Source organism: Talpa europaea (assembly GCF_964194135.1).
Source record: "Talpa europaea genome assembly, chromosome: 8".
In the NCBI taxonomy this organism is placed as follows: Eukaryota; Metazoa; Chordata; class Mammalia; order Eulipotyphla; family Talpidae; genus Talpa; species Talpa europaea.
The window spans coordinates 114,580,327-114,604,365 of record NC_140075.1 but is presented as its reverse complement, the minus strand read 5'-3'; the positions used below and the strand labels follow the sequence as shown (position 1 = coordinate 114,604,365).

Here is a 24,039-nt window from a genome sequence, read left to right as displayed (position 1 = left end):
GCCAGGCCAGGGCATCACGGGGGCTGGTCATCCCGGTGTCTGGAGGTCAGAGCTGGCCCTGCCCGCCAGGCCCGGATGAGGCCCATTTGGACATCCTGAGCGTCCACCTGTAAAGTGGGAACCATCAGCCCCGCCTCCCTGCCGGGAGTCTGCAGGAGGGGTGCTGGGGAAGCTGTCAAGTGGGGTGCATGGCCCAGGGTTCCTGCTTTTTCAAGATGGTAGAGGGTGCCCAGCAGGTGGGAGTGGCGTGTTACTGCAGGTTTCTCCTCCGGGGGCACCCTGGGCACCACGGGGTCCTGCAGGCCGTGCTCCTCTCGCTCAGCCTGGCTAGGTGCTGGGAACTCGGGGGAGGCAGACCTGGCCGAGACCCGGGGGCAGGGAGGCACAGCGGGGACTGAGGTGGGAAGGGCATGGACCAGCTCTGGGCTGTGACTGGGTTTTGTGCTGCTCCCAGGGGGGATCTGCCAGCCTCCCCGGCCCTCAGCTACCGATGACCCATGGCTCCTCCTCCCCCTGACAACTGGAGCTCCAGGAGGCAGACGGGTGAGGCTTAGTTGCTCCAGGGCAGCCCGGCTCAGATAGCGTTTGTTGAATGACTAAGTGAGGCAGTTCCCTGGGCCAGAGCCTTCCAGAGCAGTCGAGGTCTCAGAGGAGGGCTGCGCCTGGGCTCTGAAGGCTGGAGTCCCAGCCCATCTCTGGACTTCTCCAGAGGACTCTGGGCCAGCCCTGTGGGCACCGTGGGGACAGTGACCTCTCGCTTCCCACACCTGGGTCCCCAGCACACTGGGACAAGGGTCCTTTGGGGGTGGGGTGGGAGGCAGTCCAGCTGCCCTGCGCCGGGGTGTGGGCCTTGACCTGCCTGCTTCCCAGGGGCCAGCAGTCAGCAGGCGCCTGCCTCCTGTCCCGGCCCCCACTGCAGGTATTTAAGGTCTGAGTGGAGCGGCCTGGGAGCTGTGGAGGCCGCCCCTGCGGTGGCACCAGACGGCTCCGCTCCCAGGCAGGCAGAACCCCAAGGCTTTCCCCACCCCCACGCTGTCCATGGATTTTATTGCTGGAGCCATTGGAGGTGACAGACCTATAGTGTAGGCCTGGGTGCCTGGGGGCGCGGGGGGGCTCTGCCCAGGGGGTAGACTTCAGCTGTAGTGGGGGTTGAGAAGCCCCCCGGGAAGTGGCAAGGACTTTGGGGGCCATGGGTCCTGGAGAGAGAGGCTTCCTGGAGACTGGGGCCTGCAGGAGGCGGAGGTGGGGTGAGCCCACACTGACCAGGGAGGTCAAGGGGGCGGGTTGAGGGGTGAGGGCTGCTTTGGGGAGCAGAGGGCAGTCTCCCCTGAGCCAGGTGGAGTCAGGAAGGCAGGGACGGGAAGGAGAGGCCTGGAGGGAAGCCGCCGGCCTGGGAGAGGGCGGGGAGGGAGGAGTCAGGGCCTGCGAGCTGGAAGGGGTGGTGGAGCGGGGGCCATAGGGCCGTGAACCCTGACCTCTCGGGCCCCCGAAACTGTTTTCTTTCTGGGGAAAGATTGCGAAAGAGGATCCCGAGAGGTCACTGGCCCTTGGGTCAGGGACTGCAGGGCTATTTTGGGAGCGGCGGCCTTGGCCTCACTTGCGAAACGGCCGTGGGCTGAACCCAGCACCTCGGCGAGCAGGGGTGTTCTCCGACGAGGGAGGGGGCGCCCACTGGCTGCCCTCACTGGCGGGCTTTCCAAGAGCCACCCGGGCCCCCTATACACCAGGCCGAGGCCAGCGGCTGCCCTGGACCTCAGCAGGCCCAGAGGAGGGCTGGACCTGCCGACGGCCACACAGCCAGGTGGGGCGGCGGGGCCCGGGCGGCCTGGGCAGGACGGCCCCTGCTCCGTGCCTGGGCCTGGGTCATGTCCTCGGGGCCTCTGGCCCCGGGGCATCGACGGCAGCTGAGCCGCTGACAGGGGCTCTGCCCGACACGTGTCCGGGCCAGCTGCCTCGTCACAGCCAGCCCTTGGCTGCGTCCCCCGCTCGCTCGCGTCCATTCCCTTTGCCGTTTCCTTCACGCGTGTTGAGTCGGGCCCTGGGATGCGAGTAACTGGCTCTGGAGCCCCGCTGTCCTCAGAGGGCTCTTAGCCCCGCCCTGGGTGACACCCCAGGCCTGGCTACTCTCCCTGGCAGCCAGGGGGCGCAGAAGGTGAGGCCCTGGTGTCCAGCAGGGAGGAGGGAACAGGATGGGGCACCCGGTCCCTTGGCGTGGGCAGAGCACCCTGGTCCACGCTTGTGCCTGCTCTGCCCATGTAGATGGTTTCCCGGCAGCCCTTCCCAGAGCCCTGGGCCGCCCGCTCCCGGCCTGTGCCTGGGCTGTGCCGCCCTCTTCCCCCGCGCGGCGGCTGAAAGGCGGACTCTTCACGCACTGAGGTGGCAAGGCCAGCCACCTGTTGGGGGGCAGCTCTCCCCAAGCACCCCTCCAGCGGCCTCCAGGACAGGCAGCACAGGGCCAAGACTCAGAGAAGGCAGAGGTCGCTGTACCCCCCGAGCCCTGGTTTCCTTGCCTGCAGAGCAGGGGTCACCCTTGGATGGATGAGCGCGGAGCAGACAGGCCGAGCGGGCCCCGGTTTCCTCTCTCCGGGGTTGCCCTTGGCCTCCTTCCTCCTGCCCCTCCCCTCACCCACTTTTCCGCTTGCCTTCCAGGGGGCTGCGGAGTTGCTGTGGGCTACCCCCTGGACACGGTGAAGGTGCGGCAAAAGCCAGGCCCCGCTGCCCACCCCAAGGCCCCTGGCTGGGCCGAGGCCGCCCTGAGTCTCCTCACTCCACCCATGAAGACCTTTCTGGCAGGCTAACCAGAGCCAGTGCTCCCGGGGTGCTTGGGACTCTTTAGTGCTCCCCCCAGGCCTCAGCCTTCCCACCCGAGATGGGGCTCATGGTTTCTGCTCAGCTTGCAAATCAGCTTGGCTGTGAAGGGGTCGGTTTTACTCCCCGCTCCCAGCCCTACCTGTGGACCTTGCCCTAGACCTGGAGCCACCCCTGCCTGAAGTCCACTTCTTCCGCAGGTCAGGATCCAGACGGAGCCCAAGTTCACGGGCATCTGGCATTGCATCCAGGACACATATCGCCGGGAGCGGGTAGGTCGGGGGCCCGTTAACTGGCAGGGGATGTCCGGGCCTCTGACCTCAGGTTGGCCACTGACTTACTGGTCAACACCTGGCCCAGCCTCATCCTCTCACCTTCCACGTGTGAATGATTGCGCCACCCTGCTAAATCCTGTGTGGATGGGAGCTGGGCCTTCGGGCACATGGGGTGTGCTGGGCTCCAGGCCCTGGCCCTGGAGAGGAGCCACATGTGGCCAGGTGGCATCTGTGCGTCTGCATCTGTGCCCTCCCTCAGGCTAGGCACCCACGGAAAGCAGTGCTGGGTGGAGTTGTCAGGCCCCAGGGTGCGCTCAGAGATGCATGCAGAGGAGGGGCTCAGGGACAAGCACCAAAGAGAACTTGGGGCCCAGAGAGGCGGGAGACAGGCCAAAGAGCAGCACGCGGCTCCTCACACCAGCGCCCCCTGCCCCCCACATCCTCAAAGTCCAGGGCTCTGATCCCTATTTACAGCTGAGGTATGGAGGCCTAGGCCTGCATGGGGAGCAGGGGTAGCCCAGCTTCCTCCCCCTGAGCCAGCAACTCTGGGCAGCCCCTCCTCCTGGATGGCCTCTGGCCTGACTCTCCTCCCGCCTCCACCAGGTGTGGGGCTTCTACCGGGGCCTCTCACTGCCCGTGTGCACGGTGTCCCTGGTCTCGTCCGTGTCCTTCGGCACCTACTGCCACTGCCTGGCGTACATATGCCGCTTCCGGTATGGCAGCGCCGACGCCAAGCCCACTAAGGCTGACATCACGCTCTCGGGATTCGCCTCCGGCCTTGTCCGTGTGAGTGGGGCCCCGGGGCGCAGGGAAGCAGGGACTGCACCTCCAGGCCTGGCAGGCAGGGAAACTGAGGCCTGGTGAGGGCAGAGACTGGGCAGAGGTCGGGATTCTGGAGACTGGGACACTGAAGGGCTTGGGGTGCGTCAGGGCCTTGTCTCCTGGTTCTCAGTGAGGGGGTGGTGAGGCCTAAGTGAGGTCAAGCGAGTGAAGCCCCAGCACAGACTGACCGGTGTGAACTTGCCAGTTTCCTTGGCCACTCAATGTGAGCGAGGGCCCATGTCACACGTGTGTGCCATTAAACTGATGCTGATGGGCTTGCGTTAAATACGTTAGTGCTAGGAGCTCTTGCACGTGACTCATGCTCTGAGCGCATTCACCGCGAGTCAGACGCTCAGCTCCTGCTGCGCGGAGCTGTGCTGCTGGGCATTGGCTTGGGGGACGGGGTGGCTTTGAACCCCGTTCCCTCACAGCCCTTTGCCCAGCCTGGCACTTTTTGGGATTCTGACACCTCCATGGGCACCGTGAGGCGGGCGGGAGGCCAGGGGTGTGGGGGCAGGGCTGCTGGCACCACCTCAGCCCCCTCCTCCGCCTGCGCCAGGTGTTCCTTACCTCGCCCACCGAGGTAGCCAAGATCCGCCTGCAGACGCAGATGCAGACGCAGCTCCAGCAGCGGCGGCCCTCAGCCTCGTGGCCTGTAGCCGGGCTCCCTGTGTGTCCAGCGTCCCCTGCAAGCCCACGGCCTGGGCCCAGATACCGCGGGCCACTACACTGCCTGGCCACGGTGGCCCGCGAGGAGGGGCTGCGCGGCCTCTACAAGGGCAGCTCGGCCCTGCTCTTCCGGGACGGCCACTCCTTTGCCACCTACTTCCTCTCCTACGCCATCCTCTCTGAGTGGCTCACCCCCGCGGGCCACAGCCAGCCAGGTGAGTGGGAAGGGGCGCTGAGACCGGGAGAGGCGGCGTGGAGGCGGCTTGTGGGCAGGCCCTCAGAGCCCTCCCCAGGGTCGGGGCCAGCCCGCTCGGTGGCCTTGGACAAGTCAGGTAGGTGGAGGGCTCCTTTAGGCCCCGCGTGCTCCCCGCCCTCCTGCCGGCCCTCCTCAGGGGCCCAGCCCGCCCCCATCAAGGCCGCGCGGGTCTCTCCTGCAGCTGTCTCGGGTGTGCTGGTGGCCGGTGGCTGTGCAGGGGTCCTGGCCTGGGCCGTGGCCACCCCCATGGACGTGATCAAGTCGCGCCTGCAGGCGGATGGGCAGGGCCGGCAGCGCTACCGGGGCCTCCTGCACTGCCTGGTGAGCAGCGTGCGCGAGGAGGGGCCGCGGGTGCTCTTCAAGGGGCTGACTCTGAACTGCTGCCGCGCCTTCCCGGTCAACATGGTGGTCTTCGTCACCTACGAGGCTGCGCTGAGGCTCACCCGGGGCTGCTAACCTAGCTGGTCCCCACGCCCCAACCCACTGGCAGCTGCCAGAGGTCCTGGTGGCTGGAGGAGGCAGACGGGTCACCCAGGACAGGGGGAGCCTCCCCACATGGTTCAGCGAGGCCTGAGCTGGACCGGCCCGCTACAGACTGCAAGAAGACCAGGGCCCTCGGCTGTCAAGCCCGGGTGGGCCAAGGGTCACTCGAGCCGCAGCGCAGCGGGCCCCTTCGGTGAGGACAGTGCCCTGCGGAGAGTTCGTGCTTTTGCTCAGTTCATTCCAGCTCCCCTCGCCCCTCCCGCCGCATCTGTCCCCAGGGCACCCTGGCTTCCTCACCTCTGTCCATTACTCAGTTGTCGGCTCCGCTGCCCCCACAACCCGCACCCCTCCGCTCTCACTGTGCCCCGCTGCTGCTCTGGCACCCTGCCCTTAGGACAGACACAGCTGATCTCCAGACGGGACCCGCATGCAGCGAGGCTGAACCCTCGTGACTGGTCCAGGCCCTGCTCATTCCGGCCCCAGGCTGCTCAGAGGGCACCGCCGGACACCCAGGGCCGCCCGGTATGAGTGGACAGCCTCACTGCCCGCAGGCCCCAGAGGTGGAGTGGGGGAGCCTGGCCAATAAAATGTTTCTGAGGCTGCTGTGGCTGCTCTGTGGTCGGGGGTGGTGACTGGTTCCCACATCGCCACGCCGGGGCAGAGAGTGCCCTCGGGCCAGCCAGTGCTTGGGTGCTCATCCCCTGCCTTCGGGTGGTGGGCCTGGCTTGGGTGTTGAACTGGCACACAGCTGGCACCCCCACCCCAACATGACCCCTTTAGAAATAGGGCAGGGAGGGGGGCCAGAGCTGGTCTGCCCACTGCACACGGCAGCTCTGCAGGCCAGGTTGCTCTGGAAGCTTCCCTCAGGATCAAGGGTGGCCCCCGAGGGTGCCGCATCTGTGCCGACCTGGGTGGTGGGGCCCCTGCGGGCTGTGTGTGCTGTGGGGTGCCTGGTGGGGTGAACACAGCAGAGCTCTGGGCCCGTGGACCCTGTCTGGTGTCCGTCATCACTTGTGTTTGCACCTGTGACCTGGGTGCAACCGAGTGACAGGAAGTCGCCTCCAGCAGGGCCAGGACCATGTGGGTGGCTCCTTCCTCTGGCCATAGCCAGCAGGATGGAGTGAGGCGGTGCCACTCCCTCAAGGGCCTCATGGGTGGCATGGCAGGGGGGACAGCAGTGTCAGGGGGCCCAGCCAGGCCTGCTTTGTATAGCCTTGGACAAGTGACCTCCCCTCAGCCTTAGTTTTCCAACTTGCAAAGTGAGGACAGATGGGTATCGACCCCTGGCTCACCAGGCCCCTGCCCAGCTGGCTCCCAACTGCCCCTTGGCTGACCCTCCTTAGCAAAATGACATTTCCTTGCCCTCCCCACTGGGCACATCAACTGAGGCACACTGGGGAGGTCACTGAGGCTGGAGAGGTGGCGAGAGTCCGCCCTGCATGCTGATTCTTGCTGGCCCGCCTCTCAGTGCCTGGGAGCTCCTGGGACGGTCTCCGTCCACGGGGCGCCCAGGAGGGGACAGTGCAGCACACTGCCGGGTCAGAAGTGAGGCCTCGGCTCCCTTGTCAAACCGCAGACAGCACAGCGACACAGGCAGGACTGAGGACGTTTATTTATGCCAATGACAGGGGGTAAGAGCTTGATGGGCTTGTGCCTACAGAGGGGACAGACGCAGGCCTCCCGAGAGATGTATTCTGCTTTCCTGGAACTACACACCAGCCACCATTCAATGAGGGCCTCGAGGAACGTGGGCGGCCCTGCCAGCCAGGGCGAGGGGCAGGGCCCTGCTCTGGGCAGACATCCACGCCGGCCAATGTTGGCACAAAAGCATCTGTGGAGGCAACCGACTCCCCTCAGCATCTTGCACAACCAAGGGGGCGGGCTGCTTGTTCTCAGGCTGGATGCTTGGGGTTCGGTGAGACATTACTAGGATGTCCAGGGAAAGCACGTGGTTTCCGGAGTAGGCTCTAAGCCTGGCCTGGGGTTTCACCCATGAGTCTACTGAATAAAAATTGGCCAAGCCTGGCCAACATCCAGGGTGAGAGCAGAGTTCCTGTAGGCGACTTCCAGGTTACAGTTAGAGGGGCTGCTGGTGGGGGCGGATTTTGACTCCAGACATGCAGACAGCACGCCCCGCCAGGGCAGGTCTAAAGGGCACACTGGGGACAATGGAAGGCTGCGGGGACCAGGACAGGCTGGCCGCTGGACAGCCAGCCCAGGGCGCCCCATCCTGGGGGTGGCTTTGTGGGAGACAGGCTGGACTTGCCTGTGTGACCCTGCGGTGTCAGCCGGCAACCCCCAGCCTGCAGGGCCCCGAGAGACAGGGAGGATGACGGGCAGGACGGCATCGACACACAGAGGGGTGCAGACGCGAGACCCACAGCACGGGGGACGGTGGTGGCGCGGGGCGGGGCCGGGGGCCCTGCAGGCACGCGCGGCGGCCATCACTGGAAGTGATAGGACAGCTTCCGGGGGGTCATGAACTCCCTGATGATGTCGTCCGTGACGGCCTGGCGCCGGGCCTGGTGCTCGGCGATCAGGGGCTGCAACACCTCCACCAGCGTATTCTTGAGCTCCCCGGTGAGCATGGCCCCGCTGGTGTAGTCCTGCGGGAGACGCGGGGCAGCCCGAGGGTGAGTGTCTTGAGCCCCGCCCGCCCTTCAACTCTGCTTTTCAGAAAATGACCAGACGCCCACGGCTGACCCTGGGGCCCCACTGGCTTCCCTAAAATCTCTGCTGAATCTTTCACTTTCTGTCCTGAGGGCGAGGAGCGCTGGGGAGCGCGCTCGTGCAAGGCCCGTAACCACCAAGCAGCAAGGAGAAAACCCGCCCTGTGGCAGGGCCGCCGCGGCACTGCCAGGTCCGTTAGGGGCCTCTCCAGGGTGTCTACATGGCTGCCCCGCTGCGCGTCCACGCGAGACCCTTTTCCCACTGGCGTGGCTTGTCTGACAGTTGCTAACACTCTCAGGTCGCATGAAGGCCAGCCTGTGACAATTCTCAGTGTTTCCTTGCCAGAGTGCTCTGGATGTTTCGCTGTGATCATTTTTAGCATCTCTGCAAGAAAAGCTCCTTATTCAGGATCACTTCCTTGGAAAAGGCTTCAAGAACTAGAAGACCAAGGCTGTGACCGGGGGCCCTGCGAGCCTGCTGTGCACCCCTGCAGATGGGCCGGGAGCCTGGGAGCTTCTGGGTGACAATGGGGTGACACACAGCCAGCCCATTCCAGAACTTTCACCCCTGATGGTGATTTCCTTCGACCTACATGTCTCCGATGCTAATCAGACTGAGCTTGTATGGTCGCTGACTCAACAGCAGCTTGTACTTTCTCCTTTGTCAACTGGCCCTTCCTGAGATTTTCTGGCACATGGTTAAAAACGTGGCTGGCCTAGCGGGAGCCTGGCCGTGGGGGAGGGCTAGGCCGGCCAGCGCTGGGACCACCTCACCTTCCTGATCTGCTCCAGCTTGTCATCATCCTCCAGGAAGAAGGTCAGGTACATGAAGGACACGTCCACGTCGCAGTTGCCCCCAAACTGCCTGTGCTCCTCGACAGTGTCCCTCCCTCCAGAAAACGCGTGCTTGTTGACCTGCGCCAGCAAGGGGACAGAGAAGTCAGTGGGCCTGGCCATCCCATGTGTGCTAATAGGCGGAAGTCACCCGGGGCTGTGTTCTGTCTGGCCAGGTCCTGACCAGAGGCACGCCCAGGCTCAGGGACGGGGGTGCGGTGTGTGTGTGTGGGTGGGTGGGTGAAGGAGCCCCACAGTGTTCCCTCCTGGCAAGCCTGGGTAGCAGCCAGTGGGGATCACTGCAGGGAAGGGTCAGGAGAGCAATTAGCTCTGAGCCCTCACTCCTCACAGACAGAACAGTCGGGAAAGACACGGCACTGACTCTGCTAAAACTCATGGAAGTGTCTCAGGGATTCTTGGGTGACCAGCTTCAGAACAAGGACAGACAGGGCATCTTTAGCAAAGGGGTGCTTCAGGGAAGGGGTGTTGCCACCCGGGCGTGGAGGCTGCAGTACCCAGCACTGCCTAGCGGCTAGTGAGCTTGGGCTGTTACGCTCCACCAGGACAGTGGGGCTGGCCTGCAGTGACCCCAGGCCCAGGATAGGCCACTGCACCTCTGACCCCAGAGTCGGAGGCCAGCCCTATGAGCAGCACTCTCGGGGCCCGCGACCAAAAATCACAGGTGGGTGCCCAGCCTGGCAAACTGTGCAGAGGAGAAACCCGGACTTCACAGGGTGGCCCATAAGGCTCTGAGGGATGCGGTGGCACCAGCCTGGGCCAGTGACAGCAGGGACACAAGAGCCCTACCTCCGGTCTAGGGGGTGGGTACAACTGTTCCTGCATCACAGCTGGCGTCTTGACAGCAGGACCACGGCAAGGCCCACTGCTTACAGCTGCCGGCTGGGTGTACCTGGCTTCCGCACCCAGAAGTGGACACAGCCCCCGGGGTGGCTGCTAGGACTCCCTGAACTGGCACAGGGGAGCAAGGGCACCTCCTGCGGCCTGCCCCAAAGGGGCTCCCGACTGGGGTCCTCTGCAGTCTCACGTCACTGCTCACCCCACCTCAGGGGCTTTGCTGGCTCCCAGGAAAACGAAAGGTGCCCGCGAGCCACCTGTCACTTCCTCACGACTTCTCACAAGCAGAAGAGATGATGGCTCTGCTGGAGGGCGCAGAGGCCTCCCACCCTCCCCGTACTCTCCTTCTACAAGTTTTGCCAGAATTGAAAGGGAAAGAGAAAGGGTGGGAGAGTTGGCGTGTCATTTCCTGAAAGTTTTGATATCGAGGGCGTTCCCTCCGTCAACCAGAACACTGGGGACTTTCCAGAGGGCCAGGGCCTGGCAGTGGCTCAGAGTCACATGACACACCTCAGTTTCTGTCACTCCCACTTAATTGTTTAGCCCCCACACACCAGGCAGCTCCAAATAAAGCATCAGCCGCTCGTGGGCAGTGAGGGCCCGTGTGGCAGCGGAGCCGGGGCAACAGCAGCGCGGCCCCGAGGAAGCTCAGCTGTTCCTGACTCAAGTTTTGCTGGAGACTCGGCAAATATTTGCTGAGTGCCAGCTGCATGCCAGGGGTACAGCCCCTGGGCAGGGCATGGCTGTCCTGTCGGAGGACATTTTTCAGATCTGCTTTGGCAAGGAATCTTGGGGCACAAATTAGCCCCCAGGTCCCAGCACGGTGCTGGCTGCTCGCAGGCCACGGGGGAGCCCTGTGGGCACTGGTAGCAGTCCCGGGCAACTTGATCCTTGGCTGGGCTGTGCCCTTCTGGTCCCTTCTGAGGAACATGCTGCCCTCACCAGTGAGCACGAGACAGGAGACAGCTCATGCCTGGCTGGCACTGAAACAAGGCTGGCTTCTCTCTGAGGCCTGCTCTGCTCACACATGCAGCCCCTGCTCAGGGAAGTGCTCACCTTCGTCTTGATCTGCTTGGCTGTGTCTGTGAGGAAGATGGAGGAGTTGGGGTCGCTGGCACTCATTTTGGTCTGGGCGCCCTGCAGGGCGGGGAAGAAGGTGGAGTGCAGCAGGGCTGGCTTAGGGTAGCCGATCCTGGGAGCCACGTCTCTGGTCATTCTAAAGTAAGGATCCTGCGGAGGGAGGGGCCTCGTGAGGACAGCTGCAAGGCCCGGGCCAGCTGGTGGCCAGAGAGCTGCCCCAAGAGGGCCTTCGCGCAAACACTCAGGCTTCCAAGGACATGGAAGAATTGATCCCCGCCCCGATGTCTTCCAAGACCCCTCTCCCCGCGGAAGCGTGCCAGGCACCACGCTGATCCGCTCCCGCCGCCTCACCTGGTCGATGGCGCAAGGGATGAGGCACTGGATGTCCGTCCTGCCCTGGAAGATCTGAGGGAACGAGTTGCTGAAGGAGGGCGCCGCCTGGATGGCAGGAAAGCTGATTTTCCCTGAAAGGGGGGATGAGATACTTTTACCCGAGACCAACGTCTACTCTGGATGATCAACCCAGGGAGGGGATGAACAAAACAAAAACCCCCTAAGTTAGAGGGTCACAGTCATTAAAGAAAATCCGAAAACACGCAAGTGGGCAGGAAAAGACCCACAGCCCCATCCAGCCTCTCTCACCACTTCCTGGCTCACGTGGTGCATTTCAGTCGCGATCAGACCCTGCTTAGCCTTTCCTTGCCCTTCCCTCGGGACCCCGGGCCGGGCCATGTGGGACGTGGTCAGTCCTGCACATCTCGCACACCTGCCAGCCCTTCTCTGCCCTGCGGGCGTCAGGCTGCTCTTCGCCTTCCATGATAACGCCATCTTGGTACGTACGTGGTTTCAGCGCTCCGAGGTGGTTACTGTCCACACTGCCACTTGCTAAGCCTGCAGCTGGGGGCAGCCGGCTGGGGTCACAGTGCACAGACCTCTGTGTGACGCTGGCAAGTGGGGCCCTGGCCATGGCTGGGCACTGCCCGCTGCTGCTTCTCTACCCCACTAAGTCTGCTCTACGTGATGCTTTCTCCTGGGAATTGTTTTCTCCCCACTTCAGATAAGAGGCACCCATTTCTCTGGGGGGCCAAGTGGATGTCTAGCTGTTGCCACCTGTGCCCCTTATGGCATGGAGTGCCAGGCACTGCTGCTGTGGGGGTGGCTCTGTGCTCGGGGATGTTCCTGGGCTCCCCTACTCCTCACAGGCCTGTGGAGGAGACGCTTCACCCCTGTGGTTGACAGACTGACAGATGGTGGCTCGGATGGTCTACATGGCTGGCCAAAGTGACACAGCAAGTGCCTGGCCGCACTAGGGTTCAAACCTGGGTTTCTTGGCAGCAAAGTCCATGCAGCTAGTCATGATGTCACCACCTCCTTAAGCGCTCAGCGTGGTTTTCGTGGCTAGCAATGGTGCCATGAAGGAGGGTCACAGGGCTTCCACCAGCCCCTCTTCCCTCTCAAGGGCGGGGACACTGAGAACCAGGGACCAAAGGATGGCAGAACTTTGGTTGAAGGCAGCGCATGACTCTCTGGGGTCAGGAATACCTGCCTCTGGGCCTACTCCTAAAGAACCAGCTGCACAGCCGCCATCTCTGGAGCTGGCTCAGCCAGGGGGCTGCAGGGCCCCGTGTGTGCTAGGGCTCCTTACCAATGCTGTCACTGTCCGTGAAGCCGAAAATGCCCTTCACCTGGTTGAAGGTGACGTGCTTTTGGATCTTCACCACATTCCTGTAGAAGTCTGAGCTCGACCTGAAAGATAGACAGAATCAGACGTGGCCCAGAGGGCAGTGTTCCTCACGCAGTGATGGCCCGGGGAGGACGCATGTGCCAGGAAGCCGCTGCAGGCAGTCACCTTTAGCAGGTGAGCAGAAACACCTTTACTGGCAGGGCTGCCCAGGAAGGGTGGAAACCAGTGTGAACCCAACAGAAGCAAACAGGGTTTGGACTTAAAGCCCACTGGGGTCAGGGCTGGGCCGGGGATGCTCAGGGCTGGGAGCCTTCCCACTGGGCCAGACCGTGCTGTGGGCTGGGGACACTACTTGCAGAGTGGCCGGATGGAGGGTCTGCTGAACAGATGGCCCGGGGGAGGTGGCGGCTTGTCCCAGAGCAAGCTAGCGCCCCCCACTATGAGGTGGCCAGGATGAGCCCAACCCCATGACAGGGCTGGACAACCAGGTGCTGCTGGATGAAGGAGGTGTGGACACAAGCCTGAGTCGTGGCAGCTATTCTGCTATGCGAGGGAACTAGGCGAAGAATGGAGGAAACACAGGGCGGGGGCAGAACCCAGAGGGCTACAAACATGGCATCTTTTCATGAAGAAAGGCAGCAGCTTCCTCTAGGCCCCATCACATGGCAGGCAGCAAGAGGATGACAAGGGAAAAAGTGGGCCACTTACTGTCGTGGTGTCTGCACCGTGTGGCCAGAGCTGTGGTGCATGCTGGACATGCTAACTCAGTCTAATACTCCGCAGGTGGTAGTTTGAACTCTACTTTACAGGTAGAGACTGAGGCTTAGGGAGGTTAAGAGTCATGTCATAGACCTGGTGAGGGCAGGAGCTGAACCCAAACCCAGGCTCGCTGGTCCCAAAGCCTGCGCTTTTTACATCTGTCTCCCAGCTAGGAAGGGCTCAGGCTCGGGGTGCAGTAGAGAACTGCTCAGTCTTTGGGCAGCTCAGTTGAGGAGTCAGGGATGGCCCTGGGGCAGGTAGCCCCAGCTGCTCCCCTCCCAGCCAAAGGTGGGGTGCTGGCTTGGGTGTATTCCTAGCTCTGGAGACCAGGAGGGAGATCTGTCAAACACAGACATACTATTTCTAGTAAAATTTCCAGAAAAAAGTGCTAAATGCTTTAGTGGTTGGAAGAAACTCTTTAAGGGAATAAGATGTTTAGAAACAGGATTAAACTTCTAAAACATCCCTCTTAACTTTAGTTCAGTATAAAGTACCTTTCCAAGAAGACATGTTAAGACCCTTTGGCTGACATGTCTGGTTTTCATGTCTACTCCATGATCACGAAGGAGCAAAGGTGCAGGATGGGGAACTGCAGGGACGAGACAGCATGGACGCCGTCACCACAGACCACAGGGTCCCCCCAACGTGCTAGAGGAGGGGCTGGTCACATGGTCATCTTTCCACATGGAAGTTCAAAGGCTCCCCCCACTCCCAAACCAGTCACGGACTTAGGAGAGGCCTGGGCTTCCGCCCCACTGACGTCTGCGCTCCGGGAGGCAGCCCGGGATCCGCTCCAGGCCGTTCTCTAGGTACCAGCAGGGACCTGCCGCAGAAAGCACCTGGGACTGAGCTGCTGACCCAGTGGAACAGGGCCACTGTCATACCGCACCAGAGGTGCAGAGTTGGGGCGCTTGCTGGGGAGACAGGGGAGCAGGGAAGGACTTTGTTTGGAAGGAGGCGTAGGAATTTGCTGCACTGGGAGTGGGGGGTGGGAGGAGGGGAGCAGGGACACTGGGCAGAGACGAGCATGCGCTGAGACGGGGTGGCAGCCTTCCAGCTGGGGGTGGCGGTGATGCTGCCGAGGAACACAGGCCAAATGTGAGAGCGCTCGTGGTGAGCTACTTGGAAAGCAAGCACTTTATCCTGATGCTGATGGAGAAGAGGCAAAGGCACAGCAGCGGGGCAAAGCCAAACCTGATTCGGGAAGCACACTGGGGGTGGGGGCCAGTCCCGAGGGGTGGGGCAGGACAGGCTGCACAGAAGACAAGGAGACCTGGTCCTCAAAGAGCAGCAGAACCCGCAGTGGGTCCTTGGGCTCAAGCAGCCCAATCAGGCAGTTTTAAGAAAAGGGAGCGAGAAACCAAGTGTCATGAAAATCTAGTGCCACCCACGGCCTCGTCCAGTCCCAGCGCCTGCTGAGAAGGGCAGGTGGGACTCCTGACCCTGAAAGGCGGCACCAGGGCTCGAACCCAGGTCTGCTTTCCTCTCTTCAAAGATCCCGCTTCTTCAAGGACACCGCCTCCTCCATGCCCACAGGGCAGAAGCAACAGAAATGATTAAGACCGACTAGGTAAAATTAGAAACTTAATTCATTTACCCGCATGTATCAAAGCCAGATTTCCTAGGAGGCATCCTTTTCTTTCAGTGGAAGTTTTTAAAACCACCAGTGAGATTTCAGCACTTGTAAGAGGGAACACGAGGGGAAACAGCAGGAGCAAGCTCCCTGGAGCTTCCTACTCACACAGCCCTCCGCGCCCTGCCCGGCCTGGAGACCCCGCTCCTGGAGTGAGGGCCACCCGCACACAGCCAGGTGCCGCTCAGTCCACAGAGCCACTGTTGCCTGGGGCCGCCAGTGCCTTAAGGGGAGCACCACATTGGACATGCTCAAAAAATATCTGTTGAGCTGAAGACTCTTCTTAGAACAGCCAAAAAGTATTTTTCTAGCATACTTCATGATAGTTACTTGGGATGAAGGTCAAGGCCTCAGAGGTTTCAATTCAAGGATGATCAGAATGAAATACTTGGTCTATTGAGTGGCCAAGGAAAGAGACTAGACACTGAGGAGTGGCACAGCAGGGAGGAGGCACCAAGAGAGGAAGTTGCCCTAACTTCACCGGACTGACAGAGGTCCCTGGAGAGAGATGTCGGTGCAGAAGCACTGCCCTGTCGTAAGTTGAGGATGAAAATCTTAACTGGAATAAAACCAGTAAGTCAGATCATAACGTAATGGTGGGAGAACAACACTGGCCAGGTGCTTCCACATTACGCTCAGCCATGGTGACCAGAGGGCTGTACCTAGTTACTTATTAAACATTTTAAGTTTCTCGCTGTTCTCTTTGTACCTACTTATTTAAAAGGCAGCTGGGTGCTTTCGTCTTACCCCATATAGTCCAGGTCAGAGAATATGAAAGTTTTGTTGATGTCAAAGCCACAGGCGATGATGTCCTTAGCGTTCTCAATGGCATAGCTGTGGGTGTCGTCGAGGGTCAGACCGTCCTTCCACAGGTACTTCTCGTCATCCGTCATCTGGATGACCAAGGGTACGTTGAACACATCCTGCAGCCACCTGAGAGACACGGGAGAGGGCTGGGGTCATCTCCCCACAGAAAAATGCCACCGGCATCTGAAAACACAGTTCCTGCTGTTCAATAACAAAAATCCAACCAATGCATTTAAGATTTGATTGGCGGGCCTCCCTGGTGGCACAGGGGTTAAGTCTCAGCACTATGAAGCTATCAGCAGTCAGTGCAGCAGGAGTTCGATCCCCGGCCAGGGAGGTGACCCACAACGAGGCGCAGCGGGCCTCTCCTCTCTCCTCACTGCTCCCTTCAGCAGTGGATTTCAGTCAATCCACCTGTTCTGCTCCCCACTCTGTCTCTGGTGAATCCTTTCACCCCCTACACTTTGGCCTACACACCAGCTCTTATATGCATAAATAAAATAAATCTTTAAAAAAAAAAGATCTGATTTGCTTTACTAAACTGTTCATGAATCAGGCAGCCTCCCCTCCAGCCAGCAGAAAGGTGCTCAAAATAGCTGTACAAAAGGAAAGGTTTTCAGAGGCTGGAAGAGGGTAAGGGATGGGAAGAGGGAATTATTTCAGGCCCAGGTAACCTACCTATGGGGGGTGGAAAAAGGCTGGCAGATTATTATCTCATCTTCCTCTGGGAAATGGGGCTGACCTCATTGTGCAGATGGAGAATCACCCACTGAAAATTCCCCACCACACCCCTAGGTGAGGCGGAGGCTGCAGGGGGTTTGAAAGTGAGGCCAGGTTGGGGATTAAGTCTTAGTGGGCTCAGCATAATCGCCTCATTTTCATTTTCAGCACGACTAACAACGTGTGTCAAAACTTCCTTGTCCACAGATGTCAGGATCGTGTGACCCTGACTGACGACAGGGCTCCCCCTGCAGCCACGGCTCCTGTGGGAGCTGCCCGCGCACTTTGGAAGGCTCACGATGATTTCACGAGGCAGGTACAGTTCTTCCACCTTGCAGATATGGAAACCAAAGCTCAGAGATGTCACCTCCCAGGGTCAGAAGGACAGGGTCGAGGAGAGGAGAAACAAAGCCACGCTCTGTCCACCAGGCCACTGTCCTCGAAAGTGACACCAGGAACAGACAAGTGAGCAGAGGCCACCAAGGTGCCAACTGCCTGCTCTGTTCAGCAGACATGACCGTGTCCTCTCCGATTAGCCAATAAAAGGCGACCGAGGAGACACTCACTTGGTGAAGATGAACGGGATGAGATGGCCGACGTGCATGGCTTCGGAGGAGGGGCCCCTGCCCGTGTACAGGTAAAATGGCTTCTTGTTTTCATAGGCATCGAGAACTTGATTCATGTCCCTAAAGGAAAAAGAAATAAAAAATAATATGATTTTGTGCGGAAAATATCGAGGTGCTGGTGCTACTGGGAAGGAGGAGGAGGCAACCAGCATGGAGCCGGCCACAGAGATCGTGCTGGGGTGGCACTGAAGGAAACCTCCACCGTGTGGATCCTTCCGGGCTGTTTACAGGTGGGAGACACGCTGTACGGTAAATTAATCAGGTTTTTTGTGCCACTGGCCTTGGTGCTATCACCTGTGGTCTTGATCGTGTTAATGCAGAAGGCACGTGAGTGTGGGGCACGCATGCCTGATTGTGGACACCTGGGCATGGGTGTGTGCGCATGTGCAAGTGTGCACACCTGTGCCTAGGAGGGAGGGGCTTGAAGGGTGGCGTCACTCAGAGGCAGACAACGGCGACGAGAGGGTGAGTGATTACAGAAGAGGCGAGACCACAAGAGATGGCCAGAGAGAGCCCAGGGAAAGAGCATGAAGATTTGTGGGGGGCTGGGAGGCTCGGCTGCCTGCCTGCCCCCCAGCCCGACCTGCCTTCTCCATGCCAGCCCCCTTGCCTGTGTGCCTGGTTCCCTGGAGAGTAGAGGTAAGTGAAGTGGTCAGGCTTTTTATGCCGCTGGCTTCTGTGGCTGTCGCCTGTGGCCTTGACTGTACTAATACAGAAGGCGCTTGGGAGGTGAGCAGGGTACACCTGATTGTGGACACATGGAGCACGGTGTGGGCATGCGTAAGTGTGCGCACTTGGGCCTGGAGGCTGAGGCTATTGGGGTGGCCTCACATAGAAAACGGCTACTGTGGAATGGCTAGGGGAAGACGAGCCCACAAGAGAGCCCAGAGAAAGAGAAAAGATTTGCCTGGGGGCTGGGCAGTCTATGGGGGCTCCCATCTGCCCCCCCACCTCCCGGTCCCCACTGTGTGCCTGGTTGTGCCACTATAGAGAGGATTAAAGCCTGAAAAATCCACTGATGAGGGCTCTGGGACTTTCCTTTATTTGTCTGCCCACATCCATAGTGAACCTGCCCTGTGCCTGCTGGCACAGCAGACATAGGCTGGGCATCATGTGTCTGGAAGATGGTCAGGCGGGGCAGGCTGCGGGATCTGTCACACGTCAATGCTGACACGCCAGCTACTTGGAATGTCCTCTGAGAGTTTAGAGGTGACAGCTGGAGAGCTGACTTGGGGTTCCTCAGGTAGGCTGGGACCAGGTATCTTCATCGGGGAATTGTTCTGGAATCAGCAGCTCTCCCCCAGGACTGGGGTCCACAAACAATGCACATGGAGCGTTCTCCCGGGCTGTGCCTTGGGCAGACCCTGCCCTAGTGATTCTGTCAGCGGGGCTGGGGTGGTATGTGGGGATTGACTGCAGAAACGGCTACAGAGTGTGAGACTACTACCCTGAGGTGTGGATGTGCTTTATTTTGGGGCAAAAGATCCCCAAATAGAAGAGAACTGGCCAGATTCGAGAGGCCTGGGTGGGAGAACCCAGAGAACAGTCCTCTCAAGTGACTTCTTATTCCCCTGGTGCAGAGTTAAAGGTGCCAATCTCCGGGCTAATGGGATCAGGAGCCTCCTGTTTTTCCGGGCTTAATTGTGCCATCCCTCCCCCCATAAGGAGTATCACCTGCTGTTCTTGAAATAAGGAAGAATACACAACTTAACTGGTTCTCACCACCGGCCAAGTTAAACTTTCATGGGTGTGTGGAAGAGAAAGCAAAGCAATGCCTTTGGGGAGCTGGGGGGCTGATAGCTCACTGCAGGGCCTGGCTGAGCTGGGGCTGGCACCACCCCCACCTGGGAAGCACTCAGCAGGTGAGGGAGCCCCGTCTGTGCCCAGCATCTGCAGTGAGAGAGATACTCTGTTCAGTCTCCTATTGCACTGAGGACAGGGTGAGATGGGACCACAGCCTCAAGTGCTAGGCCTCCCTAAACCAAAGCCCACAGGATGACTGCGCTGAGGGAAACCAGTCAAAAGAGCAGTGAGAACTGAAAGATGCTAAACAGTTTTAATAACAAAGTTGGTAAACTCTGGGGTAAAGTCCAAGGAAAAAGAGAAAGAGGGAAGGCAACATGAGGAATGAAAGAAGGACCATTACTATTGATCTTACAGGAACAGAGTTTAAGGGAATCCTGTGGAAAAATTTAGCCCATTGTGATGAAATAGTCAAATTCCCAGAGAGAAACTACTAACACTGACACAAGAAGAAATGGAAAATCCAAACAGGTGTGCAACAAGCAGAGACTGAATAAAGTGTCCCACAAAGAAAAACCCAGGCCCAGAGGGTTTCACTAGCCAGTGAATATTCTATCAAATATTCAAAAAAGGATGTCAATCTTCCACAAACTCTTCTAATTCATGCTACAAGGTATTAGCCTGATTTCCGAAACGGACCAAAATGTCAGAAGAAAACCACGGGCCACCACTCCCGAGGCTGTGGAGGCCCAACGCTCGAAAGCCAAACCCAGCAACAGGCACACACCGTGCCAAGTGGTCTTTGTTTGCAAAAATCCACCCACGTGACACACCATGTTGACAGACGGAGGACACAGACCATGTGACCATCCTAATAAACGGAGAAAAAGGATCTGACAAAATCCAATATCTTCTCATGATGAAAAAAATCAAACTACGAACATAAGGAAACTACCCTAACAGCATGGAGGTATTCCATCCCCGGCTAACAATGCCCAACAGACCCCACTTTCATGAGAGCCAGCAATGTGATGGAAGTTTTAGCTATAGCAGGTGGGGAAAGAGGTCCAATTAGAAAGGAAGAGGTAACATTGTCTTTGCTCTAACATAATCCCATATATAGAACTCCCCACAGACACACACACACAAACAAAACAGACAAAAATCTATTGGGGCTCATAAATGAATGCAGGAAGGTTACAGGAAAGAAGAGTGACAGATGAGCACTAGTTGTATTTCTAAACAGTAGCACAGTATGTTGGCAGTGACATCATAATTTACAATAAATTTGCATCTGGTCTTAGTCCCATCCTATTTCTGAAGCAGAGCTCCTAAAACCTGAATTTCTTAGATGATGAGTGATAACAGTGAAATGGGTGTCTTTTGTTATTCACATAACAGCCCCTTTCAACCTAGCTGAGTTCACTAAAGGTGACTTAGAAAGCTCCCTGGGTAAGCTGAGGCTGTGGGATGTCTACAGGGAACCAACCAAAATTACGGGGTTGGGACCCTTCAGTCACCAGCATCTCCACCCCCAGCTCTGGGGAGGAGCATGGGGCTAGCTGTGAGCCTAAGTGCTGACCAGTGATTTAATCAACCACGATGCCTGAGGCTGAGGCCTTTACGAAAATCCAGAAGTGGGCTGGAGAGCTTCCTGGTAGGCTGACACAGGAGAGGGGAAGGGCTGTGCCCAGAGAGTGCAGGGTTTCCGAGCCCTCCCCTTGTATCTCACTCTCCATCTTTGCTGTCTGGGTGTCCATCTGGGTGTCCAGAGCACAGCTTTAGAACAAACTGTGAACCCAGTGAGCACGATGTTCTCCTGAGTAATGTCGCTGCTCTAGTAAATTAACTGAGACCAGGTGGGGGTCACGGGAATCTGATTTATAGTCGGTCAGAAGCACCGGCAGCAACCTGGATTTGTAACTGGTGCCAGAAGTTGGGGGGCAGACCAGGGGACTGAACCTCTCCCCAGATAAGAGAGTGTCAGAACTGAGTTAGGTTGTAGAAAACCCAGTTGGGGTCACAGGCATGTGAGGTGTGTGGAAACCCCCACAGCTGGGATCACCTGTGAAGCCTGTTGTAGCAGCAGAGGCCCACAGAAGTGAGTGTTTTCCTTCAGAAATAACAAAGCACAATCTGAAAATAAAATTGAGACAGCACCAAGAAGAATAAAACCCTAGCGATAACTCTAACAAAAGAAGTGTGAGATTGTACACTGAAAACTACTAAATAATCCTGCAAGAAACTAAAGACCGAGTGAAATAAAACATGTTCTAACTGCATGTACTGGGAGACAGGTTCAAGAAAGCATGGTCCCCAGGCAGGCATGCAGACCTCACACATCTACAGAGTGAGAGCCACCCTGCCAAAATCCTGGCTGCCCTTCCCTGCAGAAATAAGCAAGCTAATCCTGAAGTGCAAAGTTGGAAATGCAAAGAATCTAGGGTGTCAAAATAACCTTGAAAGGAACAAAAAAAGTTGGATAAACACATATAGTTAGCACTAAGATGTAACTTACATATTCTGACAGCCATGATTATAAAAATCACTTAGGGCCTCCCTGGTGGCGCAAGGGGTTAAGCACTGCACTACGAAGCAATCCTCAGCCTCTGCAGCACGAGTTCGATTCAGCAAGTTTGATTCCCCGGCCGGCCAGGGAGCAACCCACATGGCGCAGCAGACCTCTCCTGTCTCGCCCGCTGCTCCCCTCAGCAGTGTGTTTCAGTCAGTCTGCCTGTTTTGTTCCCCACTCTGTCTCTGGTGAGTCCTCTCACCCCCTGCATCTCTGGCCTGTACTCCAGCTCTTGTATGCACAAATAAATACATCTTTAAAAAAAAAATCACTTAGGGCCTCCCCAGTGGTGCAGCAGTTGAACGCTGGATGGCGAAGCTTCCTGCAGCCTCTGCAGTGCCAGTTCGATACCCGACTGCTCCCTGGCCACTGGAGGAGGGTCCCACATGGCGCGCAGACCTCTCCTGCCGCCCGCTGCTCCCCTCAGCAGTGTGCTTCGGTCCTTCTGCCTGCTCTGCTCCCCGCTCTGGCTCTGGTGAATTCTCTCGCCCTCCCGCGCTTCTGACTGTACCCAGTGCTTGTATAAATAAATAAATAAATCTTTAAAAAAAAAAAAAATCACTTAGTTGTTGAACTGAGTATTTGTCCTGTATACCACTGTATCCCACAATATTGTGTGTGTGTGTATCTGTCTGTATACTAAAAACCACTGAATTGTATTCTTTAAAAGGTAAATATTACACCATGGGAATTAAATTTTTAAATTAAGGGCTGATTATTTTCTGCCCAGAGAGAGGGCTGAACGGGCTGAGAGCTCTCTGTGTGTAGAAGCTGGGATGTTTGGGTAGGCTGCTGACTTCCATCCTGGATGTGCGCGCCTGTAGCCAGGAAGGGCGACAACAGAGCACCCCTACCTATGACCATGAAGTCCATGAACATGGCCTCAAAAATAGGCCAGCCACAACCAGAGTCATTCTGGGAGGGTGGGTGAGGCAGAGGTCCTGTGGAACCTGCCTGTTTTCTGGTGCCTAAGGATATTCTGCTCCATACTCTGAGTTTCTCTTTTGCTATCTGTGAGCAGCCAGAACAATAAGAGGAAGAGGGCACACAATTTCGGGAAGCCTGCCGTTGCCTGTGTGGGAAATGTTGAAGTCTGAACATACTAATCTCGTTCCCATTTGACATTTAATAATTTATAGCACATAATCTGGCATGAACCTCACCTGCTATGAACTTGACCTTCATCTTGTTGAGGCAGGCAGTTTGCAAATGAATAAGCTAAGGACCAGAGAGAGGCTATGGGACAGGATGACCCACACCCCACCACTGGCAGAGGAAGGTGGGCCCTAGGCTCCTGATCTGGCCCCTGCTGCCCCCGGTGCCAGGCAGCAGCCTCCTGCTTCTCTTCTGAGTAAGAGGGGGAGGAGGGAGACACACAGCAGTGAGAAGCCCCTGACCTGTGTGAGAAGAAGATGCCTCTGCGCAGGAAGCGGTGGGGTCTCTGGCCAATGGCGCTTTCTATTCGGTTTATCAGCTCCTTGTCAATTTTACTGCTTCCGAACCGAACTGGAAAAAAATTGGAAGGAGAGGTAACCCAAGGTGGTGGGAGGCGTGGTGACAGTCAGATGGTACTGAAACTAGGGGGAAAGGTAGCCATCCAGGCATGTCTTTGGGACATGGATCTGTTCCCTCGACACAAAGCCAGTGTCTTTCATGTCAACCATGAAGGCAAAACAGGAAGCCAACCACAGAGTAAAATGCTGTTTGACGGGGACTGAATTCTGATGGAAACTTCCAGAATGCATCCTAGCTGGCAACTCTGGAAAACACACACGTGGCTACTAAAACTTGTATACTGACAATAATTTTAAATATTATTTCATTGTTGAACTGAATATTTGTCCTCAAGTGAAATTTTTCTCATTGACAGCCTATACTTAAATCTTGGAAAATGGTTTTGACTTAGACTCGCCCCTGTGAGAAACCCCCTTCTGCAGCCCCCTCCCAGCTTCCAGCCCCACAGCCCGCGTGACTGGAGAGCTGTACGTGACTCATGAGCTGTACCTGCCACTGACTCGTGACCACTTAGTGAAGACTGGTGAGCAGAGATGCCTGCTTCACAGACCAAGTTCAGAACTGATCAGTGAAAGCAAAATGCTTCTACTAGGCTGTCTGTGGTGTACCATTACCCTGAAATAAGTTTTATGTTTCCACTTGATTTAGAAATGATCCTTTGGGAATTGAATGTACCACCCAAAGGTTTTAGGATCTATTCTTTTTCTAGGCATTGAAGCTAGATTGGACTTGTGATCATTTCAAAATTAAAATTAGAGGAACCAACTAAGTGGAGTCACCTGTAAAAGCCGAGACTTTCCCTAGAACGTACCAATGAGCTTGTCATAGTCAACGCCCTTTGCGCTGCTGGTCTGTACCGTCCACGGGTCCACAAAATCCTCTTCGGCCTCTGTGGCCCCCGGGCCATCACCCGCAGGTGCTGGGTGCCCTGGAGGGCAGACGGCCTTGTACTCCTCCCCTGTGGCGGCTTTGTAGCTCGTTTTTAATGATAACAGCATTTTCATTGCAGAGTCGATTTCCTCCTGAACAAAGGATGTAAGGGTAGGGTTACAAGCATTGCTGAGAGTGAGCGTGGCCGCGCAGTATTGGTCCCCTGTGGCGGGCGGGGTGCGATATGCTCACATACCACTTCATTCAGTCACACCACCTCCCCAAGAGGTGGCAACCCTGTCACCGCCCTGAGACTCAGAGAGGACAAGGAACTTGCCCAGGGGCACTCACAGGCCTTT

The 24,039-nt window shown here is 57.8% G+C and overlaps 2 protein-coding genes across 2 annotated transcripts; one reads left to right on the top strand and one right to left on the bottom strand.

Annotated features, from left to right (window-relative positions):
- Positions 1-1,038: 1,038 nt before the first annotated feature.
- Positions 1,039-5,286, top strand: SLC25A47 (solute carrier family 25 member 47; the record flags this gene model as incomplete). The annotated part of the gene is made up of 6 exons (XM_084240320.1): positions 1,039-1,066; positions 2,650-2,693; positions 3,009-3,080; positions 3,687-3,869; positions 4,465-4,789; positions 5,012-5,286. The coding sequence occupies 6 exons, from the start codon at positions 1,039-1,041 to the stop codon at positions 5,284-5,286; spliced, it is 927 nt and encodes a 308-aa protein (XP_084096446.1).
- A 2,471-nt stretch (positions 5,287-7,757) lies between these two features.
- WARS1 (tryptophanyl-tRNA synthetase 1) lies at positions 7,758-23,823 on the bottom strand (the record flags this gene model as incomplete). Its single annotated transcript, XM_084240667.1, has 9 exons — positions 23,622-23,823; positions 22,693-22,801; positions 16,921-17,040; positions 15,575-15,760; positions 12,397-12,497; positions 11,103-11,215; positions 10,728-10,901; positions 8,757-8,897; positions 7,758-7,919 (listed from the first exon to the last, which is right to left on the bottom strand). Exons 1-9 carry the CDS (start codon positions 23,812-23,814, stop codon positions 7,758-7,760), a joined length of 1,299 nt encoding a protein of 432 aa, XP_084096793.1. The 5' UTR covers positions 23,815-23,823.
- Positions 23,824-24,039: the final 216 nt, after the last annotated feature.